Source organism: Bactrocera dorsalis, chromosome 5 (assembly GCF_023373825.1).
Source record: "Bactrocera dorsalis isolate Fly_Bdor chromosome 5, ASM2337382v1, whole genome shotgun sequence".
Lineage (NCBI taxonomy): Eukaryota > Metazoa > Arthropoda > Insecta > Diptera > Tephritidae > Bactrocera > Bactrocera dorsalis.
The window spans coordinates 15,139,915-15,164,598 of NC_064307.1; the positions used below are offsets into that span (position 1 = coordinate 15,139,915).

At 36.4% G+C, this 24,684-nt stretch overlaps 2 protein-coding genes across 12 annotated transcripts in view; both read right to left on the bottom strand.

The window, feature by feature from the left end:
- The window catches only part of LOC105227973 (uncharacterized), a 193,251-nt gene that overhangs the window by 87,631 nt on the left and 80,936 nt on the right, over window positions 1–24,684 (bottom strand). The gene's annotated exons all lie outside the window — the stretch shown is intronic.
- Window positions 754–3,168, bottom strand: LOC109579653 (uncharacterized). Its single transcript, XM_019990894.2, has one exon. It carries the CDS (start codon window positions 2,711–2,713, stop codon window positions 758–760), a length of 1,956 nt encoding a protein of 651 aa, XP_019846453.2. The 5' UTR covers window positions 2,714–3,168; the 3' UTR covers window positions 754–757.

Consider the following 24,684-nt stretch of genomic DNA (forward strand, 5'->3'; position numbering starts at 1 on the left):
TATTTTTTCCTTTCTTCAGTGGGTTCACCCCCTAAAAAAAACTGCGCAATACTTCAAAAACTCTTCAAAATTTTAAAAATTCTACAAAATTTCAAAAACTCAACAAATTTTTAAAATTTTCAAAAATTCTACAAAATTCAAAAATTCTACAATATTTCACAAATTCTACAAAATTTCAAGAATTCTAGAATTTTTCAAAAATTTTACAAAATTTCAAAAACTCTACAAAATTTAAAAATTTTAAAAATTCTACAAAATTTCAAAACTCTACAAATTTTTAAAATTTTCAAAAATTCTACAAAATTTCAAAAATTCTACAATATTTCACAAATTTAAAAAATTCTACAAAATTTCAAAACTCTACAAATTTTTAAAATTTTCAAAAATTCTACAAAATTTCAAAAATTCTACAAAATTTCAAAAATTTTACAAAATTTCAAAAATTCTATAATATTTCACAAATTCTACAAATTTTCAAGAACTCTAGAATTTTTCAAACAACTCTACAGAATTTTAAAAATTCTACAAAATTTTAGAAAGTCTATAAATTTTCAACAATTGTACAAATTTTCAAAAATGCTAGGAACCTTCAAAAATTCTGCAGATTTTCAAATCTTAAAAATACACTACAGTATTTCAAATTTCCACAAATTTTCAAAATATATTCTACAAATTTATAAAAAATTCTACAAATTTATAAAAAATTCGACAAATTTTCAATAAACGTTTTCTAACAATTCTACAAAACTTCCAAAAACTATTGCTTCACTTTTCTTTTTCTATACCACCAGTGGGCATATTCCACAACAAAACCTAGTATACTGAACAATATACCAAGACCCCATAAGTAGAATGCGCCCTGCAGTATATGCATGCTCAGCACAACATGTCTACGAGTACGTTCCGCATTGCCACCACCGCCGTCCGCTATTTCGCTCAAATCGAAATCCAAGTCATTCGGTAACTCCTCGTAGAACTCCTCAACTTCGTGAAATTCAGGTTGGCTCGAGTAGCGCAATGAATTACTATTCCAGTAATCGAAGAGACCGCTCTCAAATACGGCAGCTTGAAATAACTGAAACTTATAACGAAACGGTGAACCTTTCTGCAATATATACTCCTGCGGCATGGAACGCAAATATTCCTTGACCACGTGAAATCGCGGACGTCGTCGCTGCACATCGTAGGTTTTTATCAGGAGGTCTTTCGCCGCCTCACCACGCAACAGAAAGGCAACACGCCAGTTCTTGCGCATACCGAACGGCACCGCGTAAAGGAAGGAGGAGAAGTACAATGGCAAAGAAACGGCACGCTTTTCAATCTCATGCCAGTGCGTCGCTTTCAGCGCTGGCTGTACCGTTGTGAAGAGCGTATGCACGCCAATGATAGGCACATCCAAATTCACCAGTTCATCCAGTGAGTCCAATTCCGCCTCGTAACCCGGATGCACAAAACTGCTCTCCAACTTGACGAAATAGATTGTGGTCACCACATAACTGAAGTAAATCCAAGCGATAAGAAATTGACGCAACGAACTGATGCGCGAGAACCCGTCTACTGGTTCGCCCAATTGGGTTTGCAGAAACATTTCGATGAGCTCATACCAACGACCATGTTTCATACGCACCGCATGCGGCAAATGTTCCGCATAGCGTTTGAGCAGCGCAAAGATGACGGTAACCGCAAAGAAATTCAATGCCAACAACAGCCAAAGCGTACACGTGAACGCTTTGATGAAAATCAAATACTCTGGCAGCATTTTCGCCGCCGGCACAACCAAATACAATTTGCGCTTAAAGTATGGATAGAGCGCTTCCACCTGCGCCGCAGCGCAAGGTAGCGTAAAGCGCGCATTGAAACTCACATCGGCCGCGCCGACAATCAGCTCGTGTAGTACACCCGAAAACGAGCCGTTCGGCAAGCAAACGCCATAATTCTCGTTATCAGCGGGTTGCGTGTAATTCGCCGATGCGTTGAGATACGACACAATATTGCTCGCGAGCAAACCGTCTACGCCGTTATAACCATCGGCGGCGCGCTCACGCGGTATGGCGCGCAAGAAATCCTTAAACATTGTGATGCGTAGCTGATGTTTGTGTAGATTTCTCAGCTTATCGTAGAAATACTGCTCATCGGTGATGCGTTTCAGCGCGAAACCCGCTGCGGTGTATGGCTCGAAAGTGTAAATGTGTTGCGCATCGGTTATGACAACGGCGTTTAGTATCTTACGCTGCCACACGGCGGCGAGCAGTCCATGCACTTGTGTGATTTGTGCGTTGCGCCAAATGAATACGTATTTGTGAAAATGTTTACGCATTTGTTTCTCATTCAACGCGCTGACGATGCGCTCCAGATAGTCGGGATGTGCGACAGCGCTCGCGGATAACACAAAGATGCTGAAGCTGTTGTAGGGTCGTTGTGGCTCTTTGGTCAATGCCTTGAGCGGCGTGATGTGTGTGGGCAACTCAGCCATACATTTCAATAAATTCAATTCCAAATCGTATGTGGTGTTATCCTGCTGCGCGCCAGTGTATACAGTGTAGATGTAGGCATCATATTTCGTAGTGATTTCACACGCTTTATGCGCCATCAGTAAGTCATCAGTGTGCGCGCATGGCAGCGTTGCATTCCAAGCCTCCAAATGATGATAAGCGATAGTCGCCGTGCAGATTTCGAGAATCAAGAGCAATGTGACTAGTTTGAGGTAAAACATTTTTACGATTAACGAAAACTATTGTTAAGTGTCCCATACTAATTGGTTTTATAGCGCTTCGGCAGGACGCTTCATTCATTAGCAATGTAAACAAGTTGTGGCATAAGGGTGTGTTTACACGCATAACAAATTGAGCAACTAACCAATTTGATATATGGTCTCTACTATGCCCTAAGCGACTGTTTGTCTTAATTAATTTATATTTTTTAATAAAAATAACATGTAGTATTAACCGGTGTAGATAACCATAGAATACTTTAGCAAACAGGTTGTGTCGTCTGTTGATTCAGAGATATCCAAAGTAGTTTTAGCATTAGTACCAAGGCATTTGAACCACCAGTTTGAGGCAAATGCTCTTAAACTGGCATATTCAGTTGTAAATGCCGATTAGAGCAATAATAAGGCCGTTAACGACTGATTTCAGAAAAATGGTGATTCGGGATCCCGAAACAGTATATGTATATATTGACAGTCCAAAAATAATTTATTTCTGTAAATAATACCAAAAAAATTAAGATATTTTGTACAGTCCTGAAATGCTAAATTTTCTGTAGGAAATTCGGGATCCCGAAATAATATATGCATGAAAAAGTCAAAAAAAAAATTTATTTCAAAAAATACTACAAAAAATAAATAATGAACGTAAAAGCATATGCAATCCCGAAATCTTTAATTTTTCTATGAAATCACAAGTGTAGATTCGGGATCCCCCCAATAATATGTATATGTAATAGTCGAAAAATAATTTATTTATTTTAGAAAGGTTACCAAATCCAAATTAAAAAACGTTAAAGCATGCACAGAGCCGAAATCACAAATTTTTCTATGGAATCCCGTTTGTAAATTCGGGATCACGAACTACAAAAAATAAATTTAAGAACGTTCTAGCATCACAAGAAATTAAAGAACGTTATGGCATACAAAATTCCGAAACTCCGAAATTTTATTCTATTGTATTATTATGTATAGTATATCCCGTTTGTAAATTAGGGATCCCGAAATAATTTATCGAATAATTAGTTCACAAAACAAGTTGTTTCAGAAAAAACTACAAAAAAGAAGCTACACGAAGTTGTACGATAAGCAATCCTGAAATCCCACATTTTTCTATGAAGTGATTCGGGATCCCGAAATATTATTTCCATTAAACAGTCTAATATTAATTATTTCAGAAATTTGTTTCGGAAATAACAACAAAAAATAAATTAAATATTATTATGGCTTAAAAAATTCATAAATCCCTAATTTTTTATGAAGTAGATTCGGGATCCCGAAATAATTCCACTAAACAGTTTAATAACAACTTATGTCGGTAATAACCACAAAAAAAATAATAAAACATCGTTAAGGCATAACAAATTCAGAAATACCGAATTTTTCTTTTGAGTCGCGTTTGTAATTTCGGGATCCCGAAATAATTTATCGAATATTGAATTCAAAAAACTATTTTTTATAGAAAAATTAGAAAAAAAGGAGTTAAAGAACAATCCCGAAATCCCGATTTTTTAAGCAGTTTTATTGCCTTGAAGTCGTTTTTCTTGCCGAACTAGTTGGTGAAATACATTTTTTTTTTTACAAAAAAAAATGTAAATTAATTTACGAAACAGCAAATCTATCGTTTCCAAATCCCGAAATACGACTTGAGTCGCAGGCAAAAGCATTTTAATAATTAGCATAATTGTAGTTGTAAGTATATAAGCACAAAACAATATTTTTGGCCAATAATTTGAACAAAATGTTCCGAAAAATTTCGAAAGCCCGAATCCCATTTAAAAAAATCGATAAAGAGAACTGTAAAATTCTGACTAAGGGGTCTGAGACCCTGAATCTAAATCGATGCTGTGAAATGTAATTCTGACATAGAGGTCTGGTTCCTGATGGAATTTTGTGAGATTTAACAATAATAATTAAAGTCCCGAAATTTTTCGGGATCTCGAATCCTTTTTTTCACAAAACAAAAGTGATACATTAGTATAAAGATCATTAATCGTAGAAAAAAATTATTCCAACGCCTAATTGTAGGCCACGCTTTTATTGCTTAACGGAGAATAATAAATTGTTGCCTACATTTAGGATGATGTTGAATAAACTCAAAAAATTAATTAACGCTGATTGTGTTTACTCGCCAATTTTCGCTTTATTTATTATTTGCTTAGCTAATTGCACTCAGCCGACAAGCTCTTCGCAAAAAGTTTTCAAAACACGCTTCACTGACAAAAATGTTTTACGCGCGCTTAGTCGTAGTGCAGCTAATTGCCGAAATCCTCGTAATAACCACCGGAACTCATACGCAATCACGTTTCAATTTAATAGCGCCAAACGATTATGACGCCTTGAGCCGAAGAGTGTGCCATATTGCCGCACATGTGGATGCACGCGTCAATTTCGTATATATCAACCATGGTAACCAAAATAATACCCTGTATCAATTGGAACACAAATTACACGGTTGCATGGCGAAACTGCCAAGCTTTATGCTGCAGTTAAAGAACTATAAAAAAGAACTCTCGCGCGGTTATGATAGCTTGAGTGTCTTCAGCTTGGCTGGATATAATGCCAGCCACATCAAGTGGATCACCGACATGCTAAACGCGAAACAACAGCGCAAGCAGTATCATAAATATATTTTCGTTTGGAGAAATGCTGAAAAGGCGCAGTTGCAACAACTATTCAAAGCTGTTTGGTCCAAACAAATTTTGGATGCGATCGCGGTAACAAGCGCCACAGCGATTTACACCTTTGAGCCATTCACAGCCGCGGGATTTGTCGTAAAGCGACGGCTCGTGGGTGAGCCATACTTCTACGATAAATTGAAGAATCTACAACACTATCAGTTGCGCATTTCAATGTTCAGAGACTTCTTACGCGCCGTGCCTAAACCTCAGCCACAAGTGGGCTATAGTGGCGTGGATGGTTTGATGGCTAGTAATCTGGTGTTGCAACTAAATGCAACCGTGAAATATGTAGCACCAGCGGACAACGAGAACTACGGCGCCTGCCTGGATAATGGCACCTTCACGGGTGTGCTGCGCGATCTAATCGCCGGCTCGACACACGTCAACTTCAACGCACAGTTCGTGTTGCCCTGTGCCGCCGAGCACATTGAGACCTTGTATCCCTACTTGAAACGCATCCTATACGTGGTAGTACCGGCGGCAGAAATGTTTCCCGCCTATCTGATCTTCGTCTACGCCTACAAGGATGCATTGTGGCGCGCTTTGCTGGTATTTTTCTTTCTAATTATTGGCACATTCGCTCTGCTCAAGTGGACCATCGAAAGCTTGCGTAATGTGGAGAAAATGAAAGACGCTCGCTGGTATGATCTGATCGAAATCTTCTGGAAGGTTCAACTCGGTGTGCCCGTCGATCATTTCTCCAATACAAATACATTGCGCACATTTCTTATGGCTTGGATACTCTTCAATTATGTGATGACAAGCATCTATTTCGCCAAAGTCGAGAGCATTTTCGTGCATGCCTCTTACTATCCGGAGATTGATCGACTCGACGATTTGCACACCCTGAATGTGCCCATATTTGGTGTACAAAATATATTTAAGGCCGTACAGCCGGCGCTGAAGCCAGCGCATTGGCGCACCATCGAGCAGCATGGCGTGCACTTGCCACTGCAATTCTCCTCGTTTCAATTCGCTGTGCCGTTAAGTAAGCGGAAACACTGGCGTGTCGCATTTCTGCTGCGTGGTGAAACTGCGAAGGATTTATTGGTGAAGACCTACGATGCCGAACGCAGGCGTCCGCGATTTCATGTGGTCAAGCAGCATTTGCATGCTATGCCGCAGACTTATTTGTTGCCGAAGGGTTCGCCGTTTCGCTACAAGTTCGAGCAGTTCGAGAGTCGTGTTTTGGAAAGTGGTATTTTCGAGTATTGGTCGCGTAATGCTCTGCATCAGCGCAATAATGGGCATTCACCCAATTTGGAGGAGTTTCGCAATGAGTTGCCACATGATCTGAATTTCGAGCCAAAGGAAGTTGATAGTGCCGACGATGTGGAGGAGAAAGTGGTGTTAAATATGCGCATATTGCAGGGTCCCTTCTATGTGTGGGGTTTCGGTATGCTGTTCAGTTTGATTGGCTTCGCCTTGGAGCATATATACTGCTGGTATTGGAGGCCTCGAGCCGTTGTGGTTTAGTTTACGATAAAAAAAATTATTTTTTTTTAGAAAATTTTTTTAATTAAGCGCAGAGTTTGTGAGAACATTGTGAATAAATGTAAACAAAAAAATTTTTGAGGGGAATACCTCAACGCTTTTTGAAGTACAGTATTATTGAGTGGGGTGAATCGAACAAGTAACTGGTATAAATAACATTGAACGTCATAATCAGACTGTAAATATCATAAATCTAATATTGAGATAAATGTTATTGATTTTTTAGACCAAAGTAGAGCCCATTCGTAGTAGAGTGGCGAATCGAACATGTCTAGTATAAGAATTCAATATATTTCATTTTCATTTCAAGCCATCGGGTATAACCAAAACTATTGACATAATCCAAAAAATTAATTTTGACAATATATATTTTATAGAGTAAGCCGATGAACCTCTTGCGCTGATCCCATTCCGATGTTCTGTATCAACTAAGCTTAAAATTGAGTAGATGGTTTCTATTGGTAGCCTTACTGAAACTGTGATTTAGACTTTGTGACTATTGGCTAAGTAAAAACGTGACAAGTTGTCCCACAGGACTCTCGAAATACATTAAAAAAAAATATACCTTTAACCCGAAAATCAGTTCGTCGAGAAAAAATAATATACTTGTGTTGATACAAATTTATGAAAGTGAGCTGATAAATCTCTAACTCTGATTCTATTCTGATATCCATCATTAAACAAAATCAAGATTAAGTAGTTATTTTTTAATAGAACCTTAAAGCGCCTTTAGATCAGATTTTATTCTAGTGGCAAAGTTCGTAAGACACAGGGTGTCTACCAGGACTACGGAATCTACTAAAAAAAAAATCCGTTGAATTTAAGGATTTAGAAATATTAAGAGTTAGATGTCCCGGGCTTAGGAACTTCTCACTTGGGGGTAGAGAGATAGATGACCAGCAAGTTAAAATATCTTGGTCTCACGCTGGATTCCACTTTGCGGTGGAAGCAGCATGTGAACCAAACCCTGGTCAAGGCGACAAAGGCACTAATGATGTGCAATCGGCTGGCAGGAAAATCCTGGGGTTGCAAGCCAAGGATTGTCACGTGGTTGTACACCATGATTGTGCGACCGATAGTCACATATGGAGCGGTGTCCTGGGCCTCTCTGGCGGCACAGGCCTCGGTGGTGATGAAACTTTCGAAACTTCAGCGGCTAGCATGCGTCTGCATGACGGGCGCTATGCGAATCTGCCCAACGGCGGCGCTGGAGGTCCTGCTGGAACTCACACCGCTCCACATAGTGAACGGTCAAGTAGCCAAGCATTCACTCCTGCAAATAACGGCAGAGGGATGCGGCAAAGGGAAAAAATCCCAGAGGATGGAGATGATAAGTGGCAACAATCCAATTGCCCTCCTCCCGAAGGACGGGATTACAAAAACAATAAATTTCACGAGGAAGTTTAAGGTTACCCTCGGCAGCAAGAGCGAGTGGAATGACTCCACTCTTGAGCTGGTGCTAAGGGATAGTACACTGAAGTGGTACACTGACGGCTCGAAGACGTCGGAAGGTATTGGTGCAGGGATCGCAGGTCCACGCACAAGGCTATCCATACCGATGGGCAGATTCCCCAGTATCTTCCAGGCCGAAGTCTTGGCCATAAGTCGGTGTATAGAGATAAACCTCCATCGCGGCTGTCGAAAAGAGCGAATAACCATATTCAGCGATAGCCAAGCGGCACTAAAAGCGATCTCCGCTTACGAGATCAAATCGCTGCTAGTGCAGGAGTGTAGAGAACGGCTAAACAGCCTAGCTGAATTGAACCAGGTACACCTAATTTGGGTACCTGGTCATAGAGGCATAGCCGGCAATGAACTGGCTGACGAGCTCGCCCGCTCCGCAGCCTCCACAAATATGGTAGGGCCCGAACCGTTCACTGGGGTGGGCCCCCACACTATAAGGAGCTGCTTCGTATGGAAGAGAGAGTGGGTAGAGAAGGTCATTGGCAACGGGTGCATGGTATGCGGCATGCCAAGTTGCTAATAGGGGAGTACAACCTCAATAGGTTTAGATCGATAATCAACCTCCCAAGGATTAAACTCAGGCTCTTGGTCGCATTCTATACCGGCCACTGCAAGTTGAAAAGGCACCTATTCAACCTAGGACTTGCCTCTTGCGCTAACTGCCGGTTCTGCGACAGGGAACCTGAAACCCCGGAGCACCTGCTATCGACTGCATCGCAGTCTGCAGACGCAGGTCTAAGGCCCTTGGAACCATATTTCCGGATAGGGATCACATCGACTCAATAGCTCCCAGCAAATACTAGAATTTATTGATTTGCTGGGGCTTGGTGAGCCCCTGTGAGTTAGGAGAAGGCACAATAGACCCAAGGTCGCAGTGCATACCTCAATTAAATTCTATTCTATTCTAGATGTACAAAAATATAGACATGTTTGATAGTCTAGTGTATCTTTGCAATAATGCTAATATAAAAACCGTAAAAAAGTTTTCTAAAAATATTCAGATTCTTTTTTTAATATTTTTTTCTAAAAATATTCAAATTATTTTGTTTGATTTTTTTTCTAAAAACATTCGCATTATTTTTTTAAATATTTTTTTCTCAAAATAAAATTTATGTTTTCTAAAAAATATTTCTTTTGGAATTTGAAATCAACATACCTAAAACCGTAAAAAATATGGAAATAACAAAAAAAAACAAAAAACCACTCGTCAAAATAATTTCGAGATTAGCCATCATAAACATAAATTTTTCACTGAAAAACCACAACCCACAAACACCGGCATATTTTTGGTTCATTTCTGAAACACTCAACTAATAACTGATGTCATCTCCATTAACAACAACCACACACAATAAACAAGAAAATAAACAGAACATCACTCAAATTGCTTTCGAGAGCACTGCCAGACACTCACAACGACCGGTGCAAAATATCCAAAACCATTGCCAGTGAATAAGGTAAAGGCAAATTATTATTGAAAGGAATTAAAAGTATTATTAATTGAAAGGTAAAACATCTGCAGCAATGGCAACTATTAAATTGAATGTAAACAAACTCAAATGGCCGCAGATAAACAAATTATGTTTACACAAACTTACATACATATGTATGCATGTGGATGTGAATTAAGTCAAGGTCAGTTAAAGAATAATATAAACAGACACAGAAATGCAGAAATTGGGCAGACATACATACATATGTATATACAGGGTAGGCCATTTAAAGTTGACCCATTTGCCCATTTGCCAAAATTAAGGCGTCGCGGATAATCAGCTGGGTTTAGTTTTTGTGCCATTTGAATTTTATATGGAAACATCTTCAAATCGTTATGAATTATGCGTCGGAGAGTGGTGCGAGAGATGTCTAATTCCTGAGAGCGGCGATAACTCGATGTCGATGGAGTCTCCTCAATACTGGCTCGTACAGCTTCGATATTTTCATCAGAACGTCTTGTGCGTTGTCTGGATGCATGACTGGCATTACTGAGATTACCGGTGTTCACAAATTTTGCGTATAAAGACTTAATTGTGTTCTTAACTGGAGCACTTTTCACTTTATTTTTTTTGCGAAACGCACGTTGAGTTAACACAATTGAAAAGTTATTTTGAATATAAAGCTGAACAATTTCAGCGCGTTCTTTTGGAGTGTACTGTTCCATGGTATAAATTGTCTTCGAATGACGCTTCTAACGCGGTATGACATTAGCCGATTTGTCAGCGCTGTTAAAAGTTAAAGCGTTGCCAGATGGGTCAACTTTAAATGGCCTACCCTGTATCTATGTATATTTATATATATGTATGTATTTATATATATACTATATGTACATATACAGTGGTGGCCATAACATGTGCAACTAATACATTAGTTTAGAAAAAGTTAATATATTTTATCAATAACCTTAGCAGACCGTCGATTGAATATGAAATTATTAAAATTTGGTATTTTTACTTTTGTTTAACGTTTTTAAACAAAAAAATTTCATTAATAAAAAAAAAAATAAGAATAACATTTTGATTTCAACTCTAAAATTACGTGGACAAAACATATGCAACTCCGAGTTTGAGTTCAAGTAAAACTATTATAGCGGTATTTTTCTGTTACTATTGTGCTTCCACTTTAGGAATAATGGATTATCGTTAGTTTTGTAAAACAAATACTTTGTTAATTCCGCCAAAGAAACCTGGTTTTTGTTTTATTGAAAATGGCAAGAAACAATTTTGGAATTGAACTTTGGAAGAGAATTATTTCTGATTTTGAAAACGGAATGGCACAAAAAAGCATTGCTACAAAATATGAAATGCACAAAAGCACAATTTCACGAATAATAAAAAAAATCGTTATTACAAAAGAAGTTTTTGTTATACACCAAGGCGGTCGCGTTCACAAAACGAGCCAAGGGACAGAGAATTTAATAATACAACTGGCGAAAAAAATCCTGAAATTGTCTTATCACAAATAATTAAAGATTTATATTTGCAAATATCCACAAAAAGTGTGCGTAGGCGCCTCTTACAAGCCTCTTAAAAGCCTCTTAAAAGTTTAACTAAAACGTGGCCGTCCCTCGTACAAACCGATGGTTTCGGTAAAAAAAAGCTAAGTGTTTGAAAATCGCTAAAAGGCATCTAAATTGGCCAATTAGTAAATGGAAAACGGTTCTATTCAGTGATGAGTCAAAGTTTAACTTAATAGGCAGTGATGGAATGTCTTATGTGCGAAGGCCAATAAATAAAAAATATGATCCTCGTTATTGCAAGATAGTAGTAAGGCATGGTGGAGGAAGTGTAATGGTGTAGGGATGCCTTTCTGCTAACGGAATTAAGCTATTATATAAGATTAATGGAATTTTGAATCGATACGACTTCAAATGTATTTTAAAGAGTATAATGTTGCCGTGGGCTAGGTGGAAAATGCCATTCCGTTGAGACTTCCAAATGGACAATGACCCAAAGCACACGGCTAAAGTGGTATCAAGTCTTGGTTTGAAGCAAACAACATTAATGTTATGGAAAGGCCACCCCAGCCCCCCGATCTCAACCCTATTAAGAACTTAACGGAGCTGGTTAAAAGGCGCGTAGATAGGACTAATCTTAAAAATAGCGATGAACTTTTTAAAAGACTTCAAGAAGTTTAGAAATCGATTCTAAGGAAAATCATAGATAATTTATTGCCTCAATCCCGAGCAGATGTACGAAAGTGATAAAAAAAACTATGGATTTAGAACAAAATATTAGTAAAACCTATTATTTACCATTGTTTCCAAGAAGTTGCATATGTTTTGTCCACGTAATTTTAGAGTTGAAATCGAAATGGTATTCTTATTTTTTTTTATGAATGAAATTTTTTTGTTTAAAAACGTTAAATAAAAATAAAAATAACAAATTTTAATAATTTCATATTCAATCGACGGTCTGCTAAGGTTATTGGTAAAATATATTAACTTTTTCTAAACTAATGTATTAGTTGCATATGTTATGGCCACCACTGTATTTATGTGGCAAAGATAATAATCAAAAAGCAGTGTAAATTGCTGACAGTTTATAAATATTCAAGTGTGGAAAGAATCAATGGACGTGCGAATGTGTGTGTGAGTGTTCGGTTTTGAGTTTGAGAATATACGCAAATATAGCAAGAATATGTACATATGTATATGCGTGCCTCATACGCAAACAAATATTCCTTCCTATAGAAATTTATACTTGTTTATTCCGCAAAGGCAAATAAACTCAACAATTTAAAATGCATGAAGCTTTTAATTTATTATTAATTGTCGGATTTCTTAAAAATTATTTTAAAGGATAATGGAAAGTTTTGCAAGAAATTTTATTTTAAGTGGCTTATATGAGAAAAAAAATTTTGAAAAAAGGCTGTTTTTACCCGAAAAAACCCATGTTACTCCTTAAATTGAAAGAAGAGATTCAAGAGCTGTCACTTTATTCAGAAAAACAACGGTTTGGTGTGGCTTGTGGGTCAGTGGAATCATCGATCAATTATGTCGGCATTATTTGGTTTCAACAAAACGGCGCCACTTCCTACACATCGCATCAATCAATATATTTATTGACGGAAAACTTCGGTGAGCAGAAGTCTTGGTCCGGTCGATTGGCCAACAATATCGTTTGATATCACACCGTTAGACTTTTTCCTGTGGGGATATGTAAAGTGTTAAGTCTATACGGTCAATTCCGCTTCGATTCAGGCCTTGGAGGGAAACATTACGCATGTCATTTACCAATCGAAGTGCTCCAAACAGTAATTGGAGCCAACGGATGGACCATCTGAGACGTAGCCGTGGTCAACATTCGAAAGAAACGATTCTTTTACATATGGCTCAAGCAGCTCATGACTTCCGGTCTTTGGCCAAGTATCCTCTGGGTAGCCTAAGAACATCCGTTTTAAGGCGACCTAAAGTGAGAAGGCGAAACATCCCCTACATAGGGTTGTGCGCTAGGATTGGGACCCGCCACGTAAAAAGAACACCCAATGAAAACGCCAATTAAGAAGACATGAAAATCATGTCTTCATGTTTCAAGCTTTCTATTACAATATAAAAAGCTTAGCTCTTTATAAATATTATAATATATTCTTATCAATACAATTTTATGTCGCTCTAAACACACATGTCCGATTATTATTTACATATTCCACAGCAGAGCTTCTCATATGATAACACTTCCACAACTTTTTGAATGAAAGCTGCAAAATCATTCACTTCGAAACAAGTTTTATCAACTAATATATAATATATACATATATATGTATATATATATGAATCTTCAAATGATAGCCACACAGAAGCGTTAGTATTTTGTTAGCAAATTTAATTTAATTTATACCTCGGAAGCTTTACTTTTCCATCAAAAACCCAGTTGTAGCTAAGCTAAACAATGCAGTCAAATTCAATTAGAACAAAGACAGTGCAGAGATGAATCAACATGTATATGTATGTATGTACATACTTAAATACATGTATATAAATACATATGTATGTATGTATATGTAATGAATATATTCATATTAGTTTCAAAATGTGAAAGTTATACTTTTCAAAGTTTTTGGTTAAAATTTTTGGTTAAACCGAACTAAAAGGCAAATTAAATTCATTTGCGACACAACTTATGTATGCTTTGAGATTTTGAGGAAGTATGTATTTGATGAACAGTATCAGGACTGAATGTATTGTATTTCATTAATATTTATACAACCGTAACTTGATAGAATTATTTCCACAAAAGGTAGAGGAAGTAGCTTCCATAGACGAAAAAGGCTTTAAAAATATAAAACTTTCATATTTTTAAACCAGAGCGCCATCTAGCTACTCAATAAAAAGGTAAGGCCATCAAGTTTAATTAACCGAGGTTATTGGAACTTCAAGCTATTATATGCCTTGCAGTTTCGGTCAAATTTCTTTCGGTAAAGTGAATTTTTGAGTTCATCAGCGTTCATATTTTTTCTTTCGAATATATTTTAGACATACTAGGAGTTATATGTATGTCGTTGTCGTTGAAATCAGACTAGTTTTAATAGATGATGTTTTGATATAAAAGGTATAAGTTTTTAATACAAAACACAAGATTTTAGATAATTCGATGGTTGACGACTACTCTTCAATGATTTTCTGAAAAAACGCGTCCACCTTCTCACTTCGAAGCTGCGTAAAATCTGTCTAAATGTATGGGTAGTTTTGACAGGATTTCAACCCAACTTCATTTAAGCTAAAGATATATATAAGTTAGATATTATATTCTCGGTGGCACCGCTGCCGCAAATGGGAGACATCCGCCTGCAACCAGCGGATACAGTGAAATATCTAGAGCTCATCCTGGATGGAGGCGGTCATAGAAGCAGAATACTGCTGTAGGGGAACCATTGGCAAGAGGTAGGGTCTCTCACCAAATGTGGTCTTCTGGCTTTATGACACTTTAGTCAAGCCCAGTATGTTCTATGGAGTCTTCATGTAGTGGATGGCTCTATAAAAGACCGCTATTGCAAAGAAACACGAGATCGTTTAACGGACGGCGCTCATCAGCATGTGTGGTGCATTAAGGTCCACTCCAACCATGCCACTTAACGCCATTTTGAACATATTGCTCGTAGACATCGCCGGAAAATGTATGGCTCCGAAAGTGACTATTAGACTCAGTGAATCTGGGTTCTTAAAAGAACACGTATCTAAGCACTCGGCGTCGAAGTAGAAACCCAGTCATTTACAGAGATTTAAGAAGACTACCAAATCAATTCTAATATAGCTTTGATTTGTTTATTATTTTGAACATGTTGCTAAAACCATATAAGCTAAAATTCATACTAAATTTAATACAACGAAAATGCAACTCTGGTGAATATTTCCATATCCTCAACTCACGGACACATTTATATAAAAGGCGATAGGAAAAATGTTGAGAAATAAAAAATAAAATGAAAAGCTTTGAAATTTTTAAATTAAACTCCAAACAATAGAAAAAAATATGAAGGAATAAATAAATAAATCACCAGCGACAAAAGTGAAGGACAATAAAACCTAACGGAAGATGCTAAATTATTTAAACTCATGATATATATATATATAGATACATATGGATATATATTTTTCACGAATATAAAAAGCAAACTTTATAGACCCCGACTACATTAATTCGAAGCAACAACAACGCTAACTAACTTAATAGTCGAAAAAGGTCTAGTGATGGCAGAAGAGTTGCAGAGCCACTGGTTGCTTGCCAAATTTTTCCACATACTACAATGTAAATGTAACGGAAATAGTACACACATATGTATATTGTGTGTGTATGTCTAGGAATGAAATGTAGATTCTTTTGAAAAAAAGAAAAAGATAAAAAAACCCAGTAGCAAATTGAAAAAAAAAAAAATAATAATTTTTAATTTTGAGGTTATGTTAAACGAGTTGGTTATTGTACTTTTTTAATGCTAACTTCATAGCTGAGTGCTGGGTAGCAGTCCCACAAACAGGGCATTGCGAATGTAGATTTTGGGCTTGGCGCCCTTAGAATTGCCTCTTCCAGAAAAGAGTACTTTAGACTCTCTTTTGAAGAACAGGCAACAACCCTTAGATAAATGGTGAAAATTAGCCGATATGGCTGGAAAAATTAGAATATCAATATTAGTGGCTGAAAGAGGCCCCTGAACTTCTCTCAGCACCCCATTATATGATAATGCTTCGACTATATATGAAAGATATTGATGGTCCCAATAAATTTACTGTGCTTTATTAATCCTTTGATGTTGTATTAAAACCGAGAGTACTGCGGTAAAAATGATGCTACCGATAGCATACATATGTGTACGATTCATATATATGTATATTACGGGTCTATATATCTTCAAAATCGTACAAAAGCATGAAAGCATCGAGTATAGTTCACAAACTCACAAAAGATCCACAGCGAGCTGCAATGCCCGGCATGACAATGCAAAATTTCTCAGGAATTTGAAGTATCAGCTATCAACGCGCCAATGCCACCGAATTCATACATATACATGCACACGAGTATTAAAATATGTGAGTGTATATGTGCATAGTATTCGGTGAGCTGCATAAATGCATGCAACAACTTACAGTTAACGCCAAAGGCTGGCAACAACAAGTGCGAGAATCTGAAATATCAGCGAGCTCGTACTTTACTATTGTCATCGCAGAAGTTTGTTGCAGCAAAGACAACGCCTGAGTAACGGAGAGCGCAGTGAGGGGGACATGTGTAGAAAGTTGGCAGCATTCGCATTACTATTTTAGTCTTTTTATTTAAATTTTTGTTTGTGGGCATTCCGTTGGCACAGACAGACAAGAATTTACGCAAACTGACCAAGAGAGTGGCTTTACCGAATTCCATTTTCCGGACGAACATTTCGGGAGAATTTCTGAATATGTTTGCACTGAGCATTGCAATTAAAGTATTACATAAATATTCTAGAACTTCTTCCTATTCTTTGGTACTACAATTGTGGGTCAGTCTGCATCAAGAACCAAGACTTCGCCAGTTGTCTCTAACCTTTGCGAAATCACGTCAGTTATATATAGATACCAAGTGCAGACAGGTCCCTATGCACTGCTTTTGGCCCTTTCATAGGAGGCGTGGAGGCCGTTGCTTCCTTTGCTTGTATGGTACATGGCTCACGAATGGAAGAGGCTTTTCGCTGGAGCATGGTACAGTATTGAGTAAAAAAAATCTAAAAATTATCCGGAAACTTTTAAACGGAGAAAATTTCCGAGATTGCTTTGTAAAGCGATAAATTCGAAAGCAGTCTTGAAAAGTTTTGAAGCCTTGGATAGCTACGTATAACATGCAATCCTTATGCATAGAGGACTCATTCGACGATGTCGATGGGTTTTGTTTTAGTTCGTTGACAGAAAACTTCGATTGAGTTTAGAATATTTGCAACTTGTTTTGTCACATTACCAAGTCCAGATCTGATGTATTCCTCTAGAGTCAATTGCTTAAAGCAACGCTTAAAAGAGCTGAATATGTTCTTGGCTGCGCAGAGTGGGTCAGGTTAATTCGTCTGCCTTTTCCTTTCTTTTTGTCCCTATATGATGGCTAACCAGATGTTTTTTACAGAGTTTGCCACTGAGATTTTAGCTATTGTCTCCTTGCATATCCGAACGCCGTGACGTGGTTTGAACAGAATCAAAGTTTGCACCTCTGTTATACTAATAATTTAGGTCTTAAAGTTTAAATTGTAGTCATTTAGATTGACTCTACCTTTTGGGTGGTTCTGTACTAGAACATATACGTCGCTAAACTGCCGTGGACAACAGGTTTTCTTACATAAGGAGGTCTATGAGAAGGAAATCTTCGTCATCCTAGAAATATCAGCGTGGAAATATCGGATGCCAATTATATAGCCTACTGGAAGAAGTTACATAAGGATATGTGTCCTATCAAGTGATGAAAATCCGCTTTAACTATATTTATACTACTGTGAGCAAAAATAGTAAGACTTTTTAATTTAAATTTCGAGGGTCATTAACATCAACTGATGATCAACACGTCTACAAAATAAAGGAATTGGTGCTTGAGAATCGACAATTAACAGTCAGAGATCTTACTGGCATCGTTGGAATATCGAAAAGATCAGTGAAAACCATTTTGGAAGATCATTTGGACCTGAATCGTGCTTTCACTCATTGGTTCCAAAATCACCCAAATTTTTTCGAAAAACAGCGTCGCGTTAACCATTTTGAAACAATGCTTTCCGACTACCAGGATGTCAAGAAACCTATTATTACTAGCGATGAGTCTCGGATCTACGCTTACGACCCGGAAACAGACGATCAATCGGCCGAATATCATGGCAAAGGTGCGCCGAAGCCGAAAACACTAAGTTATCTTGACAGTTTTCTTCGATTATCAAGATGTGGTGCACTTCGAATTGCTTCCGACCGTCCACACTGTCAACAAAAAATACTATTTGAGTGTTATGCGTCGTTAGAGCGAAGCTATTCGTGCAAAAAGGCCGGAATTTTGAGTCAATTGAAGACATTCCAGAAGTTGACTTTAACTAACACTTTCGAGGATTAGCAGAAACTATACGACATAGATTTTAAAAAATAATTTAAGAAGTTTAAAGTTATGAACGAAGTATTACTATTTTTGCCCATAGTAGTACGTTAGATTGTTTGAGGTTATATTATGTTGACCTCACATTAGACACTGCCTTCAAGAGATTGATATGTGACATTTTTTCAACTTTTTATAAGCAAGCAATACCAAGTAAATACTAAAGAACTAAACAGGAGATCTGCTCGTGATCGATCATTCATAATCACCAGACATAATAATAAAAATATATATTTATACATAAATTTGGAAATTAATGAAAGCTGAGCTTTCTAATACTAATATGTTTCACAGCAGACTGAAGCTAGATCCGCACTTAACATATTCATAGATACATATACATATAAATATGTGACGTAAAAGACATAAAATTTCGCGCAAATCATTCAAACATTAAATTAATATACATGTGATCACATTTTATTAACAAAAAAAATTGTCAATAAAAAATAATCAAAGAAAGCACTTTTCACGTAATTATTTAACACTATCAAAAGTTCGGCGACCTTCGCCTTTTGTTTACGACTCGTGCAGCCTTCAGCAAGCGGATGATGCGCGATCATCGCCGAAAGCAGCAAATTGAAATTGATTTCCGCCCGCTGCACACAGGCACACCCGCAATCGGTGATTTGTGATTTCAGCAGCGAATTGTACAACTTAGTCATTCATTAATTTTTACGAAATAAAAAAATTATACAGTTATAAATTAAAATTTTTTTACTTGTAAATTAATGCAAGATTTATTAGTTTCATTTGCGAAAAAAGGAAGAGTTTATATGAAAACTGTGCACGAAGAGGGGGCGTCAGCGCACACGCACTCTAATGTATAGTATATGTATGTGTGTTTGTGGTTTGAAGCGCAAAGAAACGTGCGAATTAAAGTGGAGCACGCACAATTAAAACAATTAAAGCACTCTGACACAAATTAGCACTTCAATTAGTCGGCACAGAAGTTGCAAAATGTGGAAAAAAATGTTATTAAAAAATTTTAGAATAACTGTCAATGATATGCTGAGATGCATATAGTATATTAGGGTGGGTCAAAAAAAATTTATAATTTTTTTTAAGTTTTTTAGTATTAAAATTTTTTAGAATAACGATATGCGGACATACATAGATGTATACTAGGGTGGGTAATTTTTTTTTATTTTTCTTGAAATTTTTTTTAATTTGGTTTAAAATTCTTTTTTTTTTAATTTGTTTATTTTTTTCTAATTTTTTTTTTCAGATTATACTCTGAAAGAATTAATTATTTGTTTCACTTGATACTCAGAAAAATTGGTTGGTGGGCACCATAAAAGAATTTTCTGCAAGTATGAGTTTTTAATATTAATAGGAAGGTCCTGCAAAGAATATATTACGTTTGTCACGAATTCGGTAACACCCAGAAGAAATGTCAAAGAGCTGAGGTGATTATGCCTTATACGTTTGTCTGCATACCCTCAGTCCCTTAGTTTTTGAGATATCGATCTGAAATTTCGCACCTAAATTTTTCTCTCCAAGAAGCTGCTCATTTGTCGAAATCGTCGATATTGCACCACTATAGCATAAAGCTGCCATACAAACTGCCCGAACAAATTGAAGTCCTCTCATAGAAAAAGTTTGAATTTGACAAGATATCAACACGAAATTTTGCACGGAATATTCTCCCTTAGAGTGCTACAATCAACGAAAATATTTTTCTGATCGGAGAACTATAGCATATAGTTGTCATAGAAACTGGCCGATCAAAATTCAGTCCTTGTATGGAAAACTTTTTTTTATGACAAAATATCTTCCCGAAATTTGGCACAGATTAATGCCAAGACAACACTATAATACCCTAAAAAAATTTCTCAGATCGGACTACTAAAATCTATAGCTACCGTACAAACTGACTGATCAAAAACAAGATAAATTTTTTTTCGGGATGTCTACCAACCAATTATTTGCAGTATAAGTAAAAAAAAATAATATTTTTAACCCACCCTAATATAAAAAAAATTTGTTTGCACATATGTATGTATGCATAAGCCACACATAACTTTTCTGCTTTAAGTCGCCATTACAACGGTAATGACAATTTTTAGCATAATTATATATGTAAGTATGCATGTTTGTACTAATAAACTTCTTTAAACGAGTATATATGCAAGTATGCATATTAATAAAAATGTGTAACCGCAGAAGTACATACATACATATGTAATTGGTCATTCACATATTTAATTATGTGCACGCAGCAGCCACCACTATGGGGGTCAAGAGGTTAAATTAATTAAAAATTTAATACTGCTGACTAATGATCTTCAAACTGTTTAGTGCATGTATGTATAACTTAGTATGAATGTAAATGCTTATCTGTACATATTATTAAATAAAAAGGCTGTTGAACTTGAGGCAATACAACAACATTTCTATAGTTTGTCAAAAGGCCTTGAACAGCCAAAGAATTTAGACATTATATGATGATTATGGAAAATATATATTTATGTGTTACTAACGGTATGTTTTAAGAACAAGAAAACTTTGCTCTCACATGCCAAATTTATCAGCAAGCATTAATAATATTAGCAGACATATTTTTGTTGGTCTTTAAGTCTCTCCAAGAAAACAAAAAAATTTCTTGGAAACAAAATTTAAAAAAAAATTCCAAAAAAATAATTCTCGGAAACAAAATTTCAAAATAATTTTAAAAATCTTGTATGAGTTCAATTCCTATATTTTAAGCGACAGAGTTTCTTATTGCCGCTCAGATACATTTAGATTTCTCTTACTAAAACCACTAATCGCATTGCAGCCCGCATTATTGTTCACGTCGATTACCAGAAAGAATTGAACATTTTAATTGCTTGAAAAGGGTCTAAAAGACCGACAATACAAGGTGCGTTCCAAAGTAAATATTTTTGAATCTAGCGCCCTCTGGTGGCGCCATTTATATGTCGACTGGTGCGTTAGAATCTGTTATCGTTATCGATTGTCCAGTGAGAATTTCATGAGATTTAGCTAAAACACTCGTTCGACATGCTTTTGGACCGTGCAAAAAGTTGTATTGAAGCAGAAAGAGCCTATTTTGAATAAAATAAATTGATTTAACCGAAAAACCCATTTGTTCTGTTTTTTTCTAAGTCCTGTTTACTTTGGAACCCACCTTGTATTTGTGGAATAGGAGTCTGACTCATATTATTCTGGTCATTTTTTGCTCAGAAACTATGGTATTTTGAATTTACTGGGGACGGGACTTTAAGTCCTGTCGCGGCAGCTAATTTCAGTTTCTATTATGAATATATCCAACAGGAAATAAACTTGTTGTTGAAAATGGTCTACAAAAGACCTCTAGATCTTTCTAGTGCGAGCTAGCTGATCACACTTTTGAAACGGGATTTTCACACAGAAATCATTCGAAGAAAGTGTGCAACACACGGGTGATTTTTTCCCTACTTGAGGGTTTCAATAAGCCAATACCTTCTTGGTGGTAGGTCTTTTTGACAGCTGTTACTTGATTTATACACAGTTTGGTTTGCTGTTTCATAATAAACAGATTTATTCCGGAACAACGTTTGAAGATCAAGCAAGCTTATTACCAAGACAATGATTCAGTTCGCGCGAAGCATCTAATATTTAGTCGGCATAATCGCCCAGAATAATCGGTAATTCGAGCAACCATAGATCGGTTTCGCATCACGTTTACTCCAGTCGATCCTTTAAGATGTCTAACAGTGTGCCCCGAAGACGATATTCCGAAAGAGACCGCCTTGAGTCGATGCACAATAATTGCAGCTATGATATGCCTATCCACTTTATCGAATATTTTTCGGAAAGATCTTCATTTATGGGCTTACAAAACCCAACTCACGCAAGAATTGAAGCCGAACGACTAACAATCGCGTAGCATGTTTGTTGAATATGCCCAAAAAAAGATGGCTACCAATTCCGATTTTCACAAAAAAAAATGTTCAGCGATGTAGCTCACTTTTTGTTTGAATAAACACGTTAAAGGGAATACTATATAGCCTTGATAAGAGACCTGAATTGGAGCATACGAAACGAATCTACGAATGGACTATCTGAGACGTAGCCACAGCCAACATTTGAAAGAGATAATCTTCTAAAAGTTATTGCCAATAAATGTGAAGTTTCTGTGTTTTTTCTTTAAAAAGTAGAGAACCTCGAAATGGATCACTCCATATTTCCGACTTCTTCATACGCATAATCACAAACCAAGATCGCTTAAATGCTCAAAATGCATTTGCAAAATCCAAAACCTATTAGAGCACAAGCTAACATCTTTCAAAATATATATCGTGAATACATCGCGAATGGCAAACATGTTCGAAAAGCGTTCAAGTTTCGCCATTTCCATGGAACAATTAAGAATATTTCTGCAAAATTTATGCAGTCAGCATTTGCAACATCTGGAGATTTGATTGAATTAGAGAGAATTTGGAATATCAAAATATCGGTGTTCTGCAACAATTTGCAAACATTTATTTATGCAACACATTTCGCAAATTGCTTGCCTCAACGAAACTACAGATCACCAAGCAGATTTAGAATTTTTTTATTCTTAATTTAAATTTGTGGCGAATGAATTTATTTTCAGGGTTTTTCACATCAATTTCTAATCAATGACGCGGGCGATCGATGGCTCTTTGGCAATCACAACTTTTTCTCAATGAAAACACACACACACAAATCAACGTAGAAGTCGCCAGATAATGCAATGCCATTGATTTGAAGACAGAAAGCGGCAACAACAATTTTTATTATTTTTTTTTTTGTTTGATCACTTGACTTTGCTTTTACTTTTAGCACTTTTTACACGCTTTCGGCTTTGTGCGTGTGCACCACAGCACCACCACACAATATTCAACACATACATACGAAATTCGTGGAGGCACAAACGGATTTTGTATTGCGAAAATGCACAATGATTATTTTTATATCTTCAGTTGTTGTTGCTTTTTGTGTTGTTTTCTTTTCGTTTTATTCTATTTAACGTCGAAGCCTAAAGCGTACGGATCGCGTGCGTTCAGACACATCCGGACGATTTAGAATATGTGCGCGCAAATACAGTTAGCGTCCAACTGAAAGTGCTGCAGCAAGGCAATGTGCCGAATGCCGGCGAACGGCGGTGGCGAACGAGAGCAAATTGGCTTTGACGTTCGTGGCCGACCAGCAATCACAACATATGTACAACAACTTCCTGTGCTGATGCAGGGCGATGATCGCCAAGTGATCTTGCAAGCACATTCTAGGCGGTGAGCTGAGCGCTTAGTGGACCATACGAAGTTGTGGCCAGCATATCGACTGGGAGAAAAAGATTTGCCGGCTACGAAGGCACGAGCAGTTTTAGACAAAGTATTCGCTACTCTAGCACGCAAAGTTGAAGTCAACGAAAGCGCATAGCAGTGGAGGGAGAAATGACAAACATTGTGACAGAAGGGATGTGGAAAGTGCAGACATATAAAAAATAGAATAATAAAAAGTAGAATTTAAATTGCAGACACTGCAAAAAGAGGGGTGTAGGTGTTGGAGTACTGTCGAAGCTGCAAGTGCAAAAGCATATAGTGCTCTAATTTATTGCTCTCAACGCGGAGAGACAAATGCACAGCACGTACTCCAAGTCTTAATTGCCTGAACGCTGGCGAGTTGCAAATATTTGGCGCGTGGATGGTGTAAAGTGGAGGTCACATGGTATTATAGGTACTTAGGGAGCGCAAAAATAAATAAATATTGTATATGTATGTACATATATTTGTACATACATATGTATAACTGAAAACAGAGAGATCTTAGCAGACATACAAGAAATAAAATAAAAAAGAAAAATTCTAAAAATATAGGAAGAAGACAGCATAGAAACTAAAAAAATTGTTTTCAATAAAAATAAGTTAGAAAATATGTACATATGAATATATAAAAATTAAACGAAATTCCATAGTTCAAAATAAAAAATTAAAAGCAATATTATAACACAAACAAAAAACATAATAAATCCATAAACTATAATAAAAAAACTAATAAAAAATATAAAAAATAAAACAAAAGTATTAAAAAAATAAAAAAAAAATATAAAAAAAAAATAAACAAAAATAAAAAAAAAATATAAAAAAAAATAAAAAAAAATAAAAAAAAATATTAAAAAAGAATAAAAAAAATAAAAAAAAATAAAAAAAAATAAAAAAAATATTGAAAAAAAGAATAAAAAAAAATAAAAAAAAAATTAAAAAAAAGAATAAAAAAAAATATAAAAAAAATATTTAAAAAAAATTAGAATATGTAT